Source organism: Lagopus muta, chromosome 5 (assembly GCF_023343835.1).
Source record: "Lagopus muta isolate bLagMut1 chromosome 5, bLagMut1 primary, whole genome shotgun sequence".
NCBI classification, from domain to species: Eukaryota; Metazoa; Chordata; class Aves; order Galliformes; family Phasianidae; genus Lagopus; species Lagopus muta.
In genome coordinates, this window is record NC_064437.1 from 24,002,214 (window position 1) to 24,021,623 (window position 19,410).

Genomic DNA, 19,410 nt, shown 5'->3' on the forward strand with positions numbered 1-19,410 from the left:
GGGAGGGGGTTGGACAGAGGTGTATGTGAGCAGAGAGCTGTGGGGGTTGGCCTCTGGTCACTGGTAAATAAGTGAAGGCAGGTGCCAGAGAGTCTAGACACAGTGATTTCAGTCCTGGTCTGTGGTATCTGATACTCAATATGGGACTTGTCTGATTGAACACTACTGCCTCTTCATTGCACATGCTGCAGTCTTTTTACTGCCTTCCTGTTAAATCAGTAAAAGATGACAATGGACATAGTAAAAGCAGAACAAATTTAATTTTAATATTTCCTATTTGGCAGCAATTATTCTTCCTTTTGAAGTGGCACAAGAAGCAATCAAATTAAATGAAGACATAATGGGAAACATGGAGCTCGTACTAAACTATTATTTTAAAATTTGAACGACTTTAATTGAAACTGGATATATTTTTCCTTTTTATGGAGAAGTAGCTCAGTAATTAACAGTATAATTCCTTCTTGTTAAACGTCTGATTTCCACAGATTTTGTATTGTGTACGTAATGAGAATGTTTCCCTTCAAATTACTTGAAGGGTTTTAAAAAATCTCTTTTTAAAGGTTTTGTAACAGAATAGTCGCAGGGGGTGATTTTGGAATACTCGTGTTCCACTTGTTAAGTGGCAACTTTCTTCTCCGCTTAATTCACTCTTGTGTGACTGTCAGGCTTACAAATTTAATAAAGTAGAGGCTTTATAAGTTCTTAAAAGAACCTGGGGAAATCTGAGTCAACTTCTTTTAAGAGACGGAGGAAGAAATCAGCGATGGCTTTTAAGTCAGTACATGAAAGTCCCAGGAAAAAGAGATTAGTATTGTGGAAACGTAAATACGTACGGCTTTATTTGGGGCCCATTGGGGATGACAGCATGCTATCTGGTAAGAGATAAACCTATGATATGCTGCATAAAAGTATTTTGAAGTAAAAGTCCTGCAATCCTATTGTTCCCAATGTTATATTTTTCTGTGAGTTGCTTACTCACTTTTTTTAGTGTTTAATGTATTACAAACTGTCTTGCCACCAGGGGGCAAGCGCACAAATATGTGATGTTTACTTGCAGCTTTTTCCTTCCCGTGCCTATTTGAGATAAGTTGAGCTCAGTGTATTGTATTTGGTCCCCACTTATCTTTAGGTTCAGTTGTTTCTACTTGCAGTAATCTCAGTGTTGTCATCACGCTGCTGTGCATTGCAACTTGCCATGTCTCATAACAGAGCAGGCTTTAATAGCAAGTAGGGTGATGTCCTGCAGCCCCATGGTGGGGAAGCAGTGTGACTTGTCTGCTGCAACTGGAAAAAAGAAGTGAAACAGATGTATTTGAGTCATGCTCACGTATTCAGTGTGCCATTTTAAAGAAAGCATTCTTATGGAACAAAATGAGACGAGATAGCTTGAGATGTAATGGACTGTACAGGCAGCAGATGGGTGTACAACAATAATGTAAAGGTTATGTGCCTGAGGAATCTGGGAATTTCAGTCTGAACAGGGTTGTAGGTGATTGTCTGTTTATATCAACTCAGGTTGTTGCCTCCCATGACCAAAAAAACCCCATGATTGCTAATGAGAAGTTTTTGGTATACAGCAGTGTTCTGCTATAGCAGTGAAAGCTGCGGAGGTGGAGTGCGTTGCTGCAGACAGAATGCAGCTAATTTGCCTACAGGCAGAGTAACCTGAAAGCAAAATAGCAGTAGATTATTCTGCAATTAATTGATCTGTTTATGGAATCATGATTTTATTAAACATCCAGGTGGTATTTTCTGGGGAATCAACTTGTATTTTGTATTATATCTACCTGAATGTTAAAATAAATAAAAATTATTCACTCACAAGTTTAAATATCAGAAAACCAAAGAATTCGGTGGTAGCAATAAAATAACTTGAATTGGTTACAGGGTGATGAGTGACTGCCATCTTTGGCACCCTGTAAGAACTGTTACCTCCAGATCACAGAAGCAGACATCCCATGCCTTTGGCTTCTGTAACTTTACTGTGCCTATGGAAATGCTGAGTTCTTAAAAATATGACAGTTGACACAACAATGCTCTTTGCTTTGGAAAAATTAATGACTTGAATGTGTTTGTGTTTCTTGGCAGCTGATGAAAATGCTCTTTGAGTGTCCTGATGAGAGAGTTGACCTGGAGCTTATTTCTTTCTGTATTAACCTTGCTGCTAACAAAAGAAATGTGCAACTTATCTGTGAAGGTGAACATACTGAGATTTTACTGTTTGGGGGGGAATGAAAAGATTCTGATAATATAAACAACTCAAATACTTATTTCTGTACGTATGTTTATATATGTGTGTATTTAAAATAAATATATGCTCCTGCTTAGGGTGAGATTGCAAATATGACTGTATCCTCCTCAGTGTTGGTCTCGATGGCACTGAGCAGCCACTTGTGCCCACATCTCTCGTGCAGTTTCTATAAAATACAGGTGACATTACTTTAGAAAACTATGGTTGTATGAAAAGATCAAGGTTTTGTTCAGCCTGATACCTAAAATCCACCTTCAGCTAACTGGGGTTTCACCTATGAGTACAGAATTAATAGCACAGTGATATTTAATTGCATCTTTCCTTTCTTTTTTGTCCTAGTTGTGTATCTCTGGCATTCTAGCATATTGTTCAGTAGTATGGATGTCTGCATTTTGTTTAGTGGCTCTCTAAATTGCTCTTTAAGTTCCATTGTTTGCATTCTAGCAGCTTGGTGTGGCACACTGCTATTTAGTAGCTCTAATTTTTCATTTGTGCTCAGAATTTTCACTATGGGCTACTGTAATACGTTTTTAGACTTCAAAAGGGAAAAATGCAATCAATTGATTTTATGGACAGCACTTTAAAGTTCTCTGTGGAGCTCTGTAAAAGAAGGATAAGGGAGACCCAATTTTATATTAAAGATGTAAAAACAGAATTGGAGCCAATAACACTTACAGGCAAAGCGATCTTTTGGAAATATAATTGTGACAGTGCAGCTTGCCCTGTGCTACCAGATCTGTGTGTCTGTATGTGTATTCCCATATTGCGTGTCTGGTAGATTGTCTTGTAAAACAGTAGTGATGTATTTTAGGTGGAGAGAATGATTCCTGAGCTGGTACCAACAGCTGCATCTCCACTCATAATAAGATAATTATTTGGATCTAGAGCCTCTCTTGATCTGAACAAGTGACTGAGCTCACCTGAAGCCCTTATTTTTCTGACAAAAAGTCAGATGTCTCACCAGTACATATTGCTTGTTGTTGTAGAGAAGCTCTGGAACTTGTGCAGAGCAGTTCTATCTTTTCGGCTTGGGAGAAGAAATTGTTCCTGTTCAGATTCTTCACTTTTTTCTTTCAAATTTTAAAGCTGTTTTGCTCTTCTTTTCCTTTTGGCCAGTATGTTTCTCACTTGAATTTGAAAGGCTTCCTAATAAGTTTTCTTTTCAGGAAATGGTTTGAAAATGCTGATGAAGAGAGCGTTGAAATTTAAGGACCCATTGTTAATGAAGATGATCAGGAATATTTCACAACATGATGGGCCTACTAAAAACCTGTTTATTGTAAGTACTGTCTGTTGTCTGTGATCTCTGATTCTTCCTGCTGGAAAAGCCTGGCTGCTGTAGTTTTCCTTTACAGGTGTCATGGGTTGGTGAGTATTTATATTTTATTTTAGGAGGATCCCTCACTATAGGGAAAACAAACAGAACTTAAGCTGTATCCCACAAAACCCTGTTCCAAAATGAACAAGCAGACCAAAAATAATTGCTAGTGTGCGTAACAATTAAGTTATCCTGTATCTCTGCTTTTATAGCTAGTGGGCAAAGTAGAAGCTTTTTTTTTTTTTCTTGGTTAATTGGTTTTTATTGATATTCTAGATGCTAAAAAAAAAAGAGGGGAACAACATAACATCCTAACTGAGTAAATTAAATGTATAATTAAAGCAAGAATTTAATATCAAATTGTCTGAAAACAGTATGGATAGTAAGTAAAATTCTTGACACTCCTGTATTTGAAAACCCTTTTTTCAAAAAGCCATTTTTCAACACCTTTAGGGAAGGTGACGTCACTGCTGTTCCTAACAAAGTATGCTATTCACTTTCTTCATTCTCTGAAATCTTTCTGGAACTTGCAGTGTATATACAGTCGTAGCTTCCTCTAGAACATCTGAATAAATTATTCATACCCCTTAAAAGTGAAAGACTGAGGAAGAATACTGAAATGCTGGAGTCATTTTTGAACTGCAAGTGAAACTGCCATATCAGCCTTAGTTTCAGGGGAAGAGTCTATTTAGCATTTGAGAACTAGTTTTGATTTGATCGAGTTGTGAATCCTTCAGAACCCCAGGTTGTTGGCCTTTAATGCTCGTCATCCTTCTGATGTGTTTTTGTTAGGATTATGTTGGAGATTTGGCAGCTCAAATATCAAATGATGAAGAGGAAGAATTTGTGATTGAATGCTTGGGAACACTTGCAAACTTGACCCTACCAGATCTGGATTGGGAGCTTGTGCTGAAAGAGTACAAACTTGTTCCGTACCTCAAGGATAAACTGAAACCAGGTCTGTATAAAGGTTGGTTAGTCTTTCAAAGTGGTGTCTCTGAGAGAGTGTTCACATATTGTTCTTCCAGCGTAGAGTCTGCCTACCTCTGACTTGGTGGTTTGGGGAAACGTAATGGTGAAAAGCAGAATTGTATCTACAAATAAAAATCCAACTGACAGAAGGAGAAGAATTTCTAAGAGGCAGTGCTTTGTTTCTTTTGTCTTCCAGGTTCTGCAGAAGATGACCTTGTTTTAGAAGTGGTGATAATGATTGGAACTGTTTCTATGGACGACTCTTGCGCTGCTCTGCTGGCCAAATCTGGAATCATTCCTGCCCTCATTGAGCTTCTAAATGGTATTTTGCCTTGTATTTCATAGACTTTTAGCTGCTGTAGCTGTGTTGTAACCAAGTACTGTGTTCGTCTTTTCTTGTGAGATAAGGCTATGGTCTTTGTATATGAAAGGAGGAGTGATTACTCTAATACTGATAAGGAAATACTGAACTAGTGGTTTAATAGATTTAAGGCTTTTATACCTTCACAGTTGGTGCTGCAATCTGATTTTTCTACTTGACTGCAGCAGGGAAGGAAGCATTCTTCTGTTCTATTGTCAGGAGTTGGATTTTTGTGCATACCACTGAACTGTCTAGCTGAGAGTGTAAGAGCTGGGCTTTATCTAAGCATCAAGAGCATCTAGATGTGAGATCTTAAATTATATATATTCTTTTCTCCCTCACAGCTCAGCAGGAAGATGATGAGTTTGTCTGCCAGATCATTTATGTTTTTTATCAGATGGTCTTCCACCAAGCCACCAGAGATGTCATTATCAAGGAAACTCGTATCTTTTTAATGATCAAACATACAGAATTACTGTTGTTAATTTGCTGTTGCTGTTATTTGGCCCATAAATTTCTTGGTTTCAGATGTCTTTGTAAATGGTTTATTTCAGCTGAAGGAAAAATGTCGAGTGGAGTGCAGGATGAATAGTACAGATTCAGATTTGGTTTGCTTTGAAATGGGAGGGGGTCAGTGACATTGGGCTAGATGAACCTTTGTTTCCTGTCCAATCTGAATTGTTCTATGCCTTGTTAATGATAGTCTGTGGAATAACTTAATTAAATGTGATGCAGCCCAAGAAGTTTGTCTGTTATGTTTATATGCTGCATAGTCTGAAGTGAAGTGAACAGAACTACCTTAATAGTGTGTTTTCTTACATCAAACTAGATGCCATAAATAATGCCTGCTTTGCATTTTTCGTCCGCTTTCTTGATTAAAATATTATGTTAGAAGTTCTGTATCAAAAGTTGATATGCCAATTCCTCTACAGTCATTTCTTATTTTTTCCAATCACTTCTGATGTTGATGTTGAGCTTATTCAGGTGATCCAAAGGCTGTGGAAAGAGGCTATCTCTGTGGGCATTAGATGAGTGTGAAGTTGTACTGAAAGGTACAACTCAACTGTAGGTTGAATGGGACCCTTGTAAAGACAGCAGGTTAGTGATTATTGTGCTAACAACACGAGGGCTACCTCTTAATGTCCTTACTTCTGTTGAGCACTGAGGAATATCTGAAAAGCTATTTAGAATGTTGTTCTCCTGTTCTGACTCCCGAGAGTTTAGATGTTAAAGAATATTATATTTACATTCATATCTGTTATGTTATAGTGCTAAGATTCAAGTAATATTTCTCATTCAAATTGATCTAGTAATAATACTCTCATTTGCACTATAGGCCTCTCTTTGGTATCTTACACTGGAAACTTTTTAGATAGTAGAACTCCAGAAAGATTACAAAGGTAATGTTCTTGAAATATTCAAGCATTCCATGGAGATGAACTAACATGTTAGACCCAAAGGCATCGATATGCAGATATATATGTATACAGGTTTCCTTGTAGCAGATTTTTGTAAGAGTACTTAATTTTTCTTCATAAATGTTGAAGATTATTGGCATAGCTTAAAATGTGATGTAAACAAACAAAAAAGGTGGTAAGGGAGGAGGCTGCCGAAATTCACATGCAATAGAAAATTCCCCACCGTGGTTCTTAAAGTTGTAATTGGAGGAAGATGGGACTGTGCAAAGCAACCCCAGCTTTTATCCTTAACAGGTTCTTTCCAGAGGCTCCAGCATATCTTATAGACCTGATGCATGATAAAAATGCTGAGATACGCAAAGTTTGTGACAACACCCTGGACATTATAGCGGTAGGTCTGATTTTTCTCATCCATCTTTCAAGAGCATCTCTATGTGACATAACTGTGAAATAATAACTGGATAGCAACATGTTCATACTTACAAACTGAATACGTTTTCCATGTGCAATCGCTTAAGTAAAAGCTGAATTCACACAATCATTATTCAGGGTGGTGTACCAAACTTCCAGAAAGCACATACATACTTAGAAAACTCATAACAGTTAACTATAGACTGTGAACACTTTCAAGAAATGCTTTTTTAACCTAAATAAAAATAAAATTAATCACAGTGTATAAGCATGTCAAGCTTTCAGAAGTCATAGTTCTCCAAACAAATGGCTCCTGTTACCCAGCAGCCTTTATTGACTTTTATTCAGCTTTTTCTACAATGCCTGATGTCAGGTCTGGTTATTTTTGTTTTTTGTTTTGTTTTCAAAAAGAAAACATGGGAGGCAGTTCTAAAGCTGGCTGTTTTCTGCTGGGGTACCAAGCAGTATAATAGTGAACTTTTTAGTATTGTCTCAACTCTATGATAGGTTTCATTTCAGCTTCATGGCTTAGTTTGTCTAATTATCCATTCATCAGAAGACACCTTTGGGACAGCTGCTTTATTTTAAACTGTTAACTTGAGAGGAAAACTAAGAATATTGAACTTAGAATTAAAGCAATATTGCTATAAAAGAGACAACAATATGTAGTAAATGTAGTCCACTTGTGAGTATCTCTGCCTATAGAAGCTTTCACACTTCTCATGGCATTCTTCCCAATGCTTTTACCTTTGTGATTTTATGTAAAAGTTGCATTTCATTGTTAAAAGTCCTGCCCTGTTTAATCCAATTAACTTCTATTGACAAGAAGAAATCCTGGCATTTAATAGTCTTTTAGAATTATGTAAATACACACCTTTTGTATGTAGAGCAGCTGCTGTGAAATTAAATCTTACAAGGAGAACTTGACTGTGAGTCAAGAGTAATATCAAAATATTGGCCTATGTCACTGCTTTTGCTGTAAGCTACTTATTTTTTTCCTCTGTGGAATTATGCATATTGCAGCTTGTTCTCTGTCAGGTTTAATAATCTTCTGAAGTAAGAAGTAAAATGACATAACACTCTCTGTATTGGAATTCTTCTTGTCTCTCTGCTGTACTTGGTAGAGGTATAGGATTACAATTGTGCCTCGCTGATCAGTGGCAGTTAATGTTCATTAAAAGCAAGATTTCAACTAAGATGCATTAGTACTCATTTCTGAGGGGTGTTACCAGGATCAGTCACTTCCAGAGACCTCTCCAAGGGAAATGGTAGGAAGAGTTTATCCATTGGATGAAGCTGGATATTTATCAATGTTTCCAACACCTTTTTTTTTTCTTTCCCCTCCTTAGGGCCAGCGCAGCTTCCAGGTGTCTTAGGGGCTTTTATGTTTGTTAAGGGAAGCTTTGCAATGTGGGACTAATTTTTCAGCAAGCAGATACTACTGTGTTAGTAGTATTCAGCAAGCTTTATTTTATGGAATCCAGAAGAATAAGTGCTTTAAGATGCAGCTTCACATTCAGCATGAACTTCAGAGTAAATCTACTGAGCTCTTTTTTTCCCTTTCTTCCTGGGAAGAGGTCATCTTCATGCTGCTGCATGAGGAAAGACTGAGGAGTGCTGTGGTAATCAATGGGAAGAGCCTCTCTGAGCTTGTGAGAAGCAGGCTTCTCACAGGCATTGAGGAAGAATAGAAGGAGAAAATGATTTGGTTCTGCTGATTTTGGGGATGGGAGAGAAGATATTCAGTACTGAGTGTTCGGTATGATGGTAGATTACTTTGTAGCAGGGTTCATTGGCGTGTTAGGAGAACTCCCTTTCTGTGGAGGTCTTTTCAGCTTTATTATTTAGTTGTGGTGTTATAAATGGCATAAGCTATAGCTAACACTGGCTGTGTGGGGCACAGGAAGCACAATAACACCCTATTTTCTGGAAGATGGAGTACCAGTGCTTGACTGCTTCCTTGGCTGTGTTATGGGCTGGTAGCACTCTGTTTTCCAGTACCAAACAAATCGCAGGCTATAAAGGCAACTCATCCTGGATGGCAAATAGAGAATATGTGAATCAGTAAGTTCTCAAAACCCTCAGGTCTTGAAAGACATTCTGCAATGTAGCTTCTATTATATGATAAAGTAGCCTATGAACACTGAGATGTTTAGCTGCGTGCTCTTCTTACGCTGCCAGTGTCTTCTGAAGTGTCTGAACAGGCATAGTCTCTAGGATTATTGAAATTTCTGATCAGTGTTGAATCCACAAGAAGAGAATCTTAAGTTTGCAGTCTTGTATACATGCTGACAGGGTTAGTTCTTCTGATAATGGAGTTCAGAAAGTAAATGATGGAGAAGAGATTTGATAGTCATTTCTTCTTAGGGAGACAAATGCTTCTTTCACTCATCAATGAGCTCTATGTAGTGTGATTGAAATAACACTGTAGAAAATCAGATGCCTTATATGCCTTAGGGGAGATGTACTTACTATAGTAAAGTAATTGTCACAGAAATTATGGAAATGTTACACTAGTGATGATTTGTTTAATACAGTCTGGCTGGACTCTGCCATTGATGAAGCGAAACAGATGTGTTGCTTTAGCATAGTATGTTCTGGGAAGTCTTGGCTTTTTGCTGGTAGAAGCAAGATACTGCTTTTGTCAAAAAGAAGTCTGTGTTGATAATTTAGAAAAGCTTTGGTTTTGTGTCATGTGCTGAGTCTTAACACCAAGCAGTTAGCTGAGTGTGGCTGTACACCAAGCAGTTAGCTGAGTGTGGCTGTACACCTAAGGCTGGACAGGTTGTATGGCTCAGCTGGAAGCCTGGAGTCAACAGTGGGATTCCCAAGCGAATGAAGTTTGCCCTTCCTCTGGTCCTGGACATCTGTTCTTGATGCTTGTGAAATAAATGTCAGTTTACTCAAGAAGGTTTTACTCTGTTCACTTCAGACAGTATTATCAAGAGCTGATGAAATTATTAATGGCTCAGTTTTCTTGTCTTCTGTTCTTTGCTTTCCCTTGCTGCCATTAAATGATTTTTTTAGTTTATTCAAAGGATATTTAACCATAATCAGATCTTTAGTCTTTGGTCTAATGAGCTTTCCTACTCCCCAGTTTTCAGACAGATTTCCTGTTCAGTTTTTGTTTGTTTTTTTTTACAGCTTTGAATCCAGGCCCACTGTACCATCTTACTTCCCTTATGATGTAGAGTGAATTACTGTCCTTTGTGCAGAAGTAAAAAACAAAGATATAGCTACAGCACTGTGATCTAAGGGCCACGTGCTTAAGGTATTTTTAAGGTGTGGTGTTTTGGTTGTGTTTTTTTCCAGCTCTCATTGTTTTTCCCCAAATACTTGCAGTGAAAGCCAGGCAATGTTTCTCGGATGGAAAGCTGTGTTAATGAGTAGCTTGCATCTTTGTCTATTAGCTAAATGCTGTGACCCAAGTTCTTCACGTTGCGAATGCTAGAAGTTGACATAAGAAGCAGGAATGTGCTGTGAATCCTCAGGGATTTGGAGCCAGCTGTTCAAGATGTTGACCAGCTCTCTGAAAATCAAGGAAAAGCAGACCACAGGGATTTAGCACGGGCTTTATTTGAATAAGCACCGTATTCTGAAAGCAGATAACCTTTGACTCCAGCCTGGTGTCCGCCTTTCGTGAGTGCTGTACTCCAGGAAAGAGTTTCTACCTTGTTTGTCAAGGCTCCCTATTTCCATGCTGTTGTGTACCTCTGTTATCTTCTAGCCATCCTGAATGCAGAGAGGTGGGCAGTAGAGCAGCTGTGGACTGCTGGCCATACTGCTGACTAGTATTTTCAACTTCTGCATTATGAAGTTTGAAATCAGTCTGCCTTGGTGCTGGTAGCTTTTGTGGCAAAGAGCTCCCAGCAGAAAGACTCCACGTGGACGAGACAAATGACCACAGTACAGGGAGTGTTGGGGCACGTGGGTTCTGATTCTTTTGCCTTCACATAAACTTACCTATACAGATTTCATTCTAGCATTGGTGCTTACTCTTTGGAATTGAAAAACTAGGAAGTTGAACCAAACCAGTTGTCTCTGTTACTTCTGTAACAGTTGGCCAATGAGACACCTCTAATTTCTTCAAGGAGAAAAGAGTTGAACTCTTCAGTTGTTGACAGTATAGGAATCCTGGAAAGTGTTTTTAATGTAGCCACCTAGGTTTAGGAGACATGAATGTTTCTACTTTTTGCTACTTTGCCTTTAATTCCATTTTGTAGGTTTTTACCAGTCTGCTATCAGCAGGTATTTAGTGATGAGCCCATTTGCAGAGAGGTAACCATGAGTTGTGCCAGCAGAAGTTAGAGGTTTTTTTGAGCTGTCATTGAATTGCCCTCTGGTACTACTTAGCCTGAGGTAGGTGTCATAGACACCCACGGAAGGTGATCCATACCATCTGTTTCTATCCTTGCTTTATAGAGGTGCGTAGTTTAAATTAAGTGCCTAAATTTTGGTTAGCTAGACAAGATAAATCTTTCCTTAACTAAAAAAAATGGTTACTTTAACCTTTCTTGTAAACTATATGTTTTAGGAATGTTTAAATAATGAAGAATGTAACGTATCACTTTACTGACCATGGCCTTAAACATAATGAACGTTTAACTTACTGTATAGCAGTTTTAGTTTAGTATGAGGAATCGCATCAAATGAACCCTATTACAGACCCAATTAAAGGGCAACCACATTAAAGTGAAAAGGAAAATCTGTTTTTCATCAGCTGTGAGGGAACACAAAGCAGATCTGTGTAGCTCTATGTTATCCTATAGTGTGTTAATCAGATACAAGGTGTGACGGAAACCAGTGACAAAAGGGACCCCTGATAGGGAACAGACACGCTCTGATAATAGGCCAGTTAACGCTTCATAATATTTCAATGGTTCAGTAGTAAACAAAGTTGGAAGCAGAACTTCAAAAAGGATGGCACATTCCTTGCAGAGTCAAGCCATACATCTTCCATGTCACTTCTGGATTTATGGAAACCGAATGTTAAAAACAGTGATGTCAGGGAGCTCCAAAGAGAATAAAATCAACCTTCAGGATTCCTCCTTTTATGTTACTGCCTGTGCTGTATTTGGGGTGAGGGGTGGAGAATAGGCACATTCCATCCGCTGCTTTTCTGGTGGACTGGTGTTCAAAAGCACTGGAGGGGACAAAGCTGTGTTTGTCTCCATGATGTTTAGTTTTTCTGGTTTAATTTTTGCAGGCATTCCTTAGCTTCAAGAAGGCGCACTTCATTTCTTTTTTGTTTTTTAAAAAGCTTTTAATAGCTGAAAATATAATTACTGGAAGCCTTACTGTGTTTTAGGGAATTGTTTTGCCCTAAAATTCCTTAATTTGGTTTCTTTAATTTGGTTTCTTTGTGCCTTTTGGCTGTAGTCCTGCATTTACAGCTTTTCTTCCATTCTGATGTTATTCCATTAATCATTCACCCAGTGGTGTTTCTGCGCATTTCTGTGGAAAATTTACAGACAAATCCTTGATCATGCAGTACTTAAATGAACTTTTTTGTGTTGAGGTTACGTAAATCATCCGAGATTGCTGCAAATCATCCTTTTCTAGGATTGCTGCCAGGATGAAACCCTTGATACGGCTCATCGTTGATCCTACTCTGGCATGGCCATCTCTTTGTTCTTGTTGGTCGTTCCTAGTGAAGTGCAGGTTAGAGACACAAAAACTGGACTGTTTGAACTGGTAGCTTGGGATCTGTAAGTAATGTGAAACTATGTTCGGTCTCATAACCAGTAATTTGCCAGTCAGTTACTCATCCTGTTTTCCAAAGGTTTATGGATGATTCAGGGGAAATACCTGCAGGTTGGAAGCCTCCTAATGTAAGAAGAGAAATGTAGAATGCATAGGGGTATTCTATCTTGTTGCTGTCTAAATAAAAATAATTAAATAAAAGAGCAACAATCTGAATGGTGTTAACTGATATTTTTTTTTTTTCAGTAGTATATTAAGTTAATGCCTATTGGTAGAAAACGTCCAGCCAGTTCAGACAGTCCTGTGAAATGGGACAGTGGTGTTGGCCACTTGGGATTCCTTTGGTTTTTAATTTCTAGGTAGACCCATTTTCAAAGTGCACTGATGGTAAATGTGAAATAGAGATTTAGCTACTGGCCTTCCTGCTTTTGGGAACTTTTAGAAGTAAACAAGGTAATGTGAAAGGAATTCAGCTTTCCCATGGATTAATCTAATTTGCCGTTTGTAAAACTTGTTTCTTTCTTCCATCTCTTTGCAATCGTGATTTCTGGGAATAGTTTTGCTAAGACTACAGTGTGATCTTTGGCAGTTACAAGGTGTTTCTCTAAAGCTTGTAAGTAATTCACAACTGTTGAGGGCTGATATAATAGTCCACGTTTTAGCTTTGGCAGATGCAGCAAAGTAGATGTTTCCAAGATGCTTGTCGTGTGGCATTGAAACTCCTGCTTTCATTTTCTTTTTTTCTGGGTCATTTTATAGATTTTGATGCTGAGCCTTCCTTTCCCAAAGAACGCTTTAGGATTTCCGTTTAATTGAGAGCCGAAGTGTGTGTGGGGGAAATATCAAGAAGCAGAAACAGCATGAGGTGTTCGTTTTCCTAATGGTGTGAGGTGTGAGGTTGGTTGATTTGTTTTCCTCCCTAAGGATACTGCATTACTGTACGGTTGACAGCAACTTGGAATTTTGCTTGAGGCTAGCAGGGACTGGGAACCTCTGTAGATCCCACAGGTGATGCTTGTTCTGTGCACGGATGCTGTGCATGAGAGCAGGTGTTGAACAGAACTGCTCGAGTGCCAGGGTGGTGCAGAAGGGGATTAAAAAGATCACAACTGCTGCTGATCAGAGGTGGATTCTGAGAAATAGAGAATGATACCACAGGCTGATCAGGGCTCCACATCTGCAGCGTGCGTGGATGTCTCATCAAAAAGGAGTTCACCTCCTGCTGTGAGCCAGGAGAAACAAACTCGCTGTTCTTCCAAGTAAAACAGTCTTAAAGCCCACTGCCATAGCGTAATGGTTTGTGGTTGTACAATGCAACGTGATTCCCTGTGGGATCTTGGAGCCTTGAGATAGGCTGGTTAGCAGTGTTGGAGAATCTTCTGTTGGAAGGACTGAACCAGCTGGTTTTTGTGTTACCAGCAGTCAGAAGGGTGGAAAGGGCAAAGGCTAGGTAGACAGTGTGGTACCCACGTCAGGTTAACAGCAGTGAAGACAAGGTATCCTGACTATAAAGTAAGTTTAAAAAGCTCAAATTCAGTCCATAGGGGTTTCAGAAGTTTAATCTGAGCTACTAAGCCAACTTACTCTGTCTTCACTGCTATTTTTTTTACCTCAGGTTGTAGGCAGATCTACTTTTGCATGTCTAGCTGGAGCAGTTTAAGACATTACCACTTCTGCAGCCAAGGCGTTGTTAATTGTACGAACAATCTTCCTTCCCTTCTGGGCTAAGTAAAACGGATTTTAAAAACCTAGAAGTGCTCCAGCTAGATCTCAGAGGGAAGTCTGTCTAGAGTGTATGTTAACTATCTTGAGGTAAGAAATGATTTTCAGTTTTTGTCTCTTTTGGAGTCAAGTTAGAAGGCAGTGAGGTGCGTGTGCTGGGACCTGCCTCACAAGGATGTTGCTTCCCACAAACAGAAACACTTTATTGTTATGAATGTTGTTCTCTGTCACAATTCTTTGATTAAAAAAGGTAATAGTCCTGTGCCTTATTTGTGGATCTTCCTAAATTGATAACACCTGTAGCTTTAATATATTCATAAGTGCCTACAGTTAGTTGTGCCCTATTTTTCCAGCAGTATTGAAAATCTGAGTACTACAAGGTCTGTGATTGCTCAGTGGTAATCAGCAGCCCAGACAGTCTGCTCTGCTTAGAGGAACCTTCTAAACAGCTGACTGCACTGACTGCTATGTCTTTTCCTTCTGATATTCCTTTATATTGAACATCACATCATCAGAGAGTGCAGTTAGGCTGTATTCCAGCCTGAAATTTCATGAATACCTTTTGTTTCCATAGTAGCCTATAGCTATTGTCCTGTTTCCCTCAGTGTTCTGGAGAGGTTCTTCTCTGGCTTTAGTTTTGTCTTGGCTTCCCATAACCTATTCAACAGTGTTGTGTGCCAGTTTTGTGGGTGTTCAATATTAAACGTAGCAATCTATTTTGAAGTTTGACAGGAAGCTGTGAATAAATCCTGTTTTTCTGGTGCTTGTGAAACAAAGACTTTTAACTGGTTTTATCACAGCCTTTTTTGTTCTTCTTGAGTAATTGGGACAGGTTGCTCAGAGAGGTTATGGATGCCCCCTCCCTGGCAGCATTCAAGGCCATGCTGGATGGGGCTGTGAGCAACCTGGTCTAAAGGGAGGTGTCCTTGCCTATAGCAGGGGGTTGGAACTACATGATCTTAAAGGTCCCTTTAAACCCAAACCATTCTGTGATTCTAATGAGATCGAACAGTATTTGGCCAGTGTTTGTGTTTAATTCCTGCATTCCCTCTGAAAATTGGCAGTAATAGGCTCTTCTTGACACTGCCAGCGAGGAGACCATGATGGTGGGACTGCCTTGCTCAAAGCAAGAGAATTTTCTGGACAGTACAGAGTTACAAACTGTGAAGGGAAGATTGTACTGCTGCTGCACGTACAAAACCAAAATGAGGCCTGGTGTTTGGAAAATCATTGCCTTTTTAGCTCAAAGTATTCTACACACTTAAAAGATTTAAGGCACTGAGTGCTGAAACTTGAATCTTTTGCTGATGTTAAATTCCTCTGCTATTTCCTGTTCAACCAAATAGGTCTTTGTCTATTCTTCATCACAACCTCTTGTGTGGTCACTTTTAGTTTGTTTTGTTTTTGTTTTGTTTTTTTTTACTAACAGGAATATGATGAGGAATGGGCGAAAAAAATCCAAAGTGAGAAATTTCGATGGCACAACTCTCAGTGGCTGGAGATGGTGGAGAGTCGGCAGATGGATGACAGTGAGCAGTATCTGTATGGGGATGATCCTATCGAGCCCTACATCCACGAGGGAGATATTCTGGAAAGACCTGATCTCTACTACAATGCAGGTAAGCAGCATGTATTAGCATTCAGTGCTGGGATTGCTACCTCTGTACTGGAAACCAGGATCTGGCCTGTTGCTGTAGGAAGGATGCTCAAACTGGTGCAGCTGCCTCTGTGTGTCAGTGGGAGCAGTGATGATGCTTACTTGCTGGGGATTTGTTTGTCCTTGCTAAAGTGTTAATGAAGGACTGAGTGCTGTTTTTCCGTGTAGTTGGAGTACAAAGTGTGGCAGGTCCTTAGAGATGTGAACGGGTCTACCTAGCAGAGCATGATTACTGATCTAAAGGGTGGTGGCCCAGCTGTGTTCCCTCACAGCTCTTTCTTACATTCATAGCTTGTTTGCTTAACCAAACACAAACCTTTTCTCATTGCTGTTAAATTCAGAGCAGTACAGCTGTGGGATTTGATGCTGCATTTTGTTCTGCCTTGTTTTAGTTCTGTAATGGAACTTTCTTGCAGAACTTGATGCAAGATTTCAGTTAAGCCACATCAAATATGCATGTTTCTGAGCAGAAGCAATCATTCTGTGAATCATTGTCTAATTGTGCTGTCATGTATCTAAAGAGGCATGTGAGTTTGTAATGGAAATTCTATTTCTTTTGAGATCGTTGTATGAAAAGTTTTATTACTTAATAATTAAAATTGAGAGGAGTCATTTTCATATTGAAGATTACTCCTTTTATATCTTCTAAAGGAGTAATAGTAGCTCACTCCCATTGATGTCTCTAGTCCGGTATCCTCTCTCCAGGGGTTGCTCTTGCCGAACCTTCCAGGTACACTCTCACCCTGCAGGGAGACCTCATGAAATGACTTGCCCACTGGATTAATGTCTTCATAACCTTTCACAGCTAGGAGTTGGCTTATGCTCTCAAGCTTGTGGTTTTATTTCCTTTTCAAACTCCTGCATAGCTGCGTATGTGTGTGTGGCTTCTGAATTTTCCATACAAGTGTCCAGTCCTTTGCTATGAAGCATGAGTCACAAAACTCTGACTCTGGATGAATTTGCAGGAATATTAATAAGAAAAATAAAACCACTGAAATCTGTAAGCTTTATTTGTAGTTACTGTGAGAAAATAAACGTGCAATATCACAGTGGCATTTCAAAAATTATTCTTAAAATACATCAGAACTTAAGGATTCTTATTCATCTGTGTGGTTATGTACATCAGATGTAGCAATGTGCCTCTGTGGTGGTAAGTTTTTTTCCTTTTTGAATCCTGCAGCTTTATTTCACTGTACTGGACATTCAGGATGAGCAGTGTAAGCCATGTGTAGTATGGTACCAGGGTCTCTAATTACATCAAGTCTATTTCAGGCTTCCTGAGTTAGAGATGTGACAGTGTGCCTGTTGTGGTGTCTGCTTTACAGGCAGCAAACCTTTGCTCGTTTCCCAGGGCCACTTATTTTCCAAACAGTAGGAGCTAGAAATGGAGCGTCCCTGTTAGCAGCGAGTTTCCTTGTTTTTAACCATTTATGTTACATGCTTAATTTACCTGAACAGAGATTTTTGTGTTGGAACTGCTACTTGACCAGTAAGGAGGGGCAGATTTCCAGTGATACGTTCTGCAGATGTTTGAAAAATGCTTTTGTTTTAGAAAGTATTAGGGAATACATTCAAAATGCAGATTCTCTTCTCAGGTTTCCTCCAGCAAGTGCCAGTAATGGTGTGCTTCTAAACTCTGCCAGATTCATACTTGTGAGGTGTGGCCAGAAGGGATGTAACTTTTCTCTGAAAAGGCTATGGATTGCTGTACCAGTTGGAGTAGGTATTTGGGTTTCTGAAGGACAGAGTTGGTCAGAAATGAGAAAAAATAATAGCTTTTGTGCAGTCAGAAGTGACATGTTTGTATTTTGGTGACCCGTGCTGGGTAGCTCACGCACAGTACGTATCTGCCCTCAGCCCTAACAGTGTTAGTTTGCTGTTGACAAGGTGAGTTCCTATTGGAATGATGCCAAACATCTCTTGAAATGTGATCTAACTCTACCTCAAGAACTTGGTAGAATCTCTGGAGTTACCTTTGAGTTCGGTGTCTCCTTTGCGGTGAAGGTACTTAACCCTAATTTGTGTTGAAATGTACATAACAGCAGATGGTCCTTTAACTGTAATCAGGTTATTTGCTGCTGATGGTATCCGTGTGCTTCCATTTTCATTTAAATCCATGGGAGCCAGAACTCTGAGTGCTATGGCTTGAATCTTAGCACTGTTGAGTGAAGACATTTTTAACCAGTGGTAACTCTGGTCTCAGAGTGAAAATATAATGCATGTTTTATTAGCAGAAAGGAAATGAGATATTTGAAAGCAGATAAACTTATTAAGCTTTAAGCTTACCTCTTTAAAACACAGTCACTTGTTAGATTGTTTTTCCTGTGGAATGCTCCACGTGCAAAAATGCTGATATGAAAAATACACAGATAGGAAACCTTGGCATGTGTTAATAACAGCCATTTCAGCTTTCCTCCATTCTCTTTGGTCCCTTTAATTCGTATGCTATCACAGAGCATTTGTGTCTATCTGAGCATGCTGAAAGACAGTAATACAGATCCGTGCCAATATATTTGCTTGTCAAGTAATACCCTTTCACATACTGTATGCACATGTATACAATTAGAATATAGCCATTTACAGCTATCTTGTGCAGCTAAAATGTAGTCTGATCATGGCTAGCATTTTTCATTTACAATCTGTTGCATTGTATTTGGTCACTTTCCCATGAGGTATTATCTTCTAAATGAATCTCCGTAGCACCTCATCAAACGTCTGCTGGAAATCTAGATGTGTCAATTCTATTCCTTTTATCATTTGTCACTATATTATCTTCAAAAAACATCAGGTGAATTCATAAAGCACAGGGAGATTTGTTGGAATGCCTGAGTCGTCATCTTTAAGCCCGTGTGTCTGTAAGTAACTTTCCACTGCTTCCTGCACAGGCAGTTTTAGTAGATTTGAAACCACAGAGGTTAAGCTGAGTGGCCTGTGATTCCCTGGGTCTTATCTCTCTTTCTTTAAAGTGGAATGGCATTTGTAACTTCCTAGTCATTAGGAATCTCTCTCCTCTGGTGAACTATTAAATTGTCCATCAGAATGTACCTGTTTCTGCCTGGTTCTTCCTGGGCTGCTTTCTGCTCTATGAAGCTCAGATCATTTTCATACAATAACGGAAACAAACCAAGAGAGGCTCTGTTTTAATGAAATTGCTTTACCTACTGAGAGCCTAATATTACCAGGTAATAACTGTGCCCTTAATATTAACAAGGAGTGAGTTTGGGGGACGGGAACAGGAAAGAGTGAAGCTGGGCTCTCATTCAGCTGGGGTCAGTGCACTGACTTCACTTCAAAGACTCTGGATTTACACTGATGTAACAGAGGGAAGATGTCAGCCCCTGATTTCCTTCTCTTTATAAAGCGAGGAGAGACTGTAAAGCTTTAAGGAATGCTACTGGCCTTACAGATGTTTACATCTTTGTATGCTGATGCTTTTAATATAAAAGAAGCAAAAGGAAACAGTAGTATGTGTTCATGTGAGTGCATCATGTAAAAAGACCACTCTTTTAGGAAATAAATAGCAGGAAGACACAGAAATAGTGGATGTGGGGAAAAAAATGATTGTGAAGCTGCTTTCCTGTTGATTGTTTGCTTTCT

General features: G+C 39.2%; 1 protein-coding gene across 1 annotated transcript in view; it reads left to right on the top strand.

Moving 5' to 3' along the window:
* KIFAP3 (kinesin associated protein 3) overlaps positions 1 to 19,410 on the top strand; it is a 64,129-nt gene that overhangs the window by 27,103 nt on the left and 17,616 nt on the right. Inside the window, exons 12-18 of the mRNA XM_048944099.1 lie at positions 2,089 to 2,197; positions 3,418 to 3,530; positions 4,362 to 4,527; positions 4,738 to 4,863; positions 5,247 to 5,345; positions 6,626 to 6,711; positions 15,586 to 15,775. Coding sequence (XP_048800056.1) covers positions 2,089 to 2,197; positions 3,418 to 3,530; positions 4,362 to 4,527; positions 4,738 to 4,863; positions 5,247 to 5,345; positions 6,626 to 6,711; positions 15,586 to 15,775 — 889 coding nt within the window. The remainder of the gene's footprint in view (positions 1 to 2,088; positions 2,198 to 3,417; positions 3,531 to 4,361; positions 4,528 to 4,737; positions 4,864 to 5,246; positions 5,346 to 6,625; positions 6,712 to 15,585; positions 15,776 to 19,410) is intronic.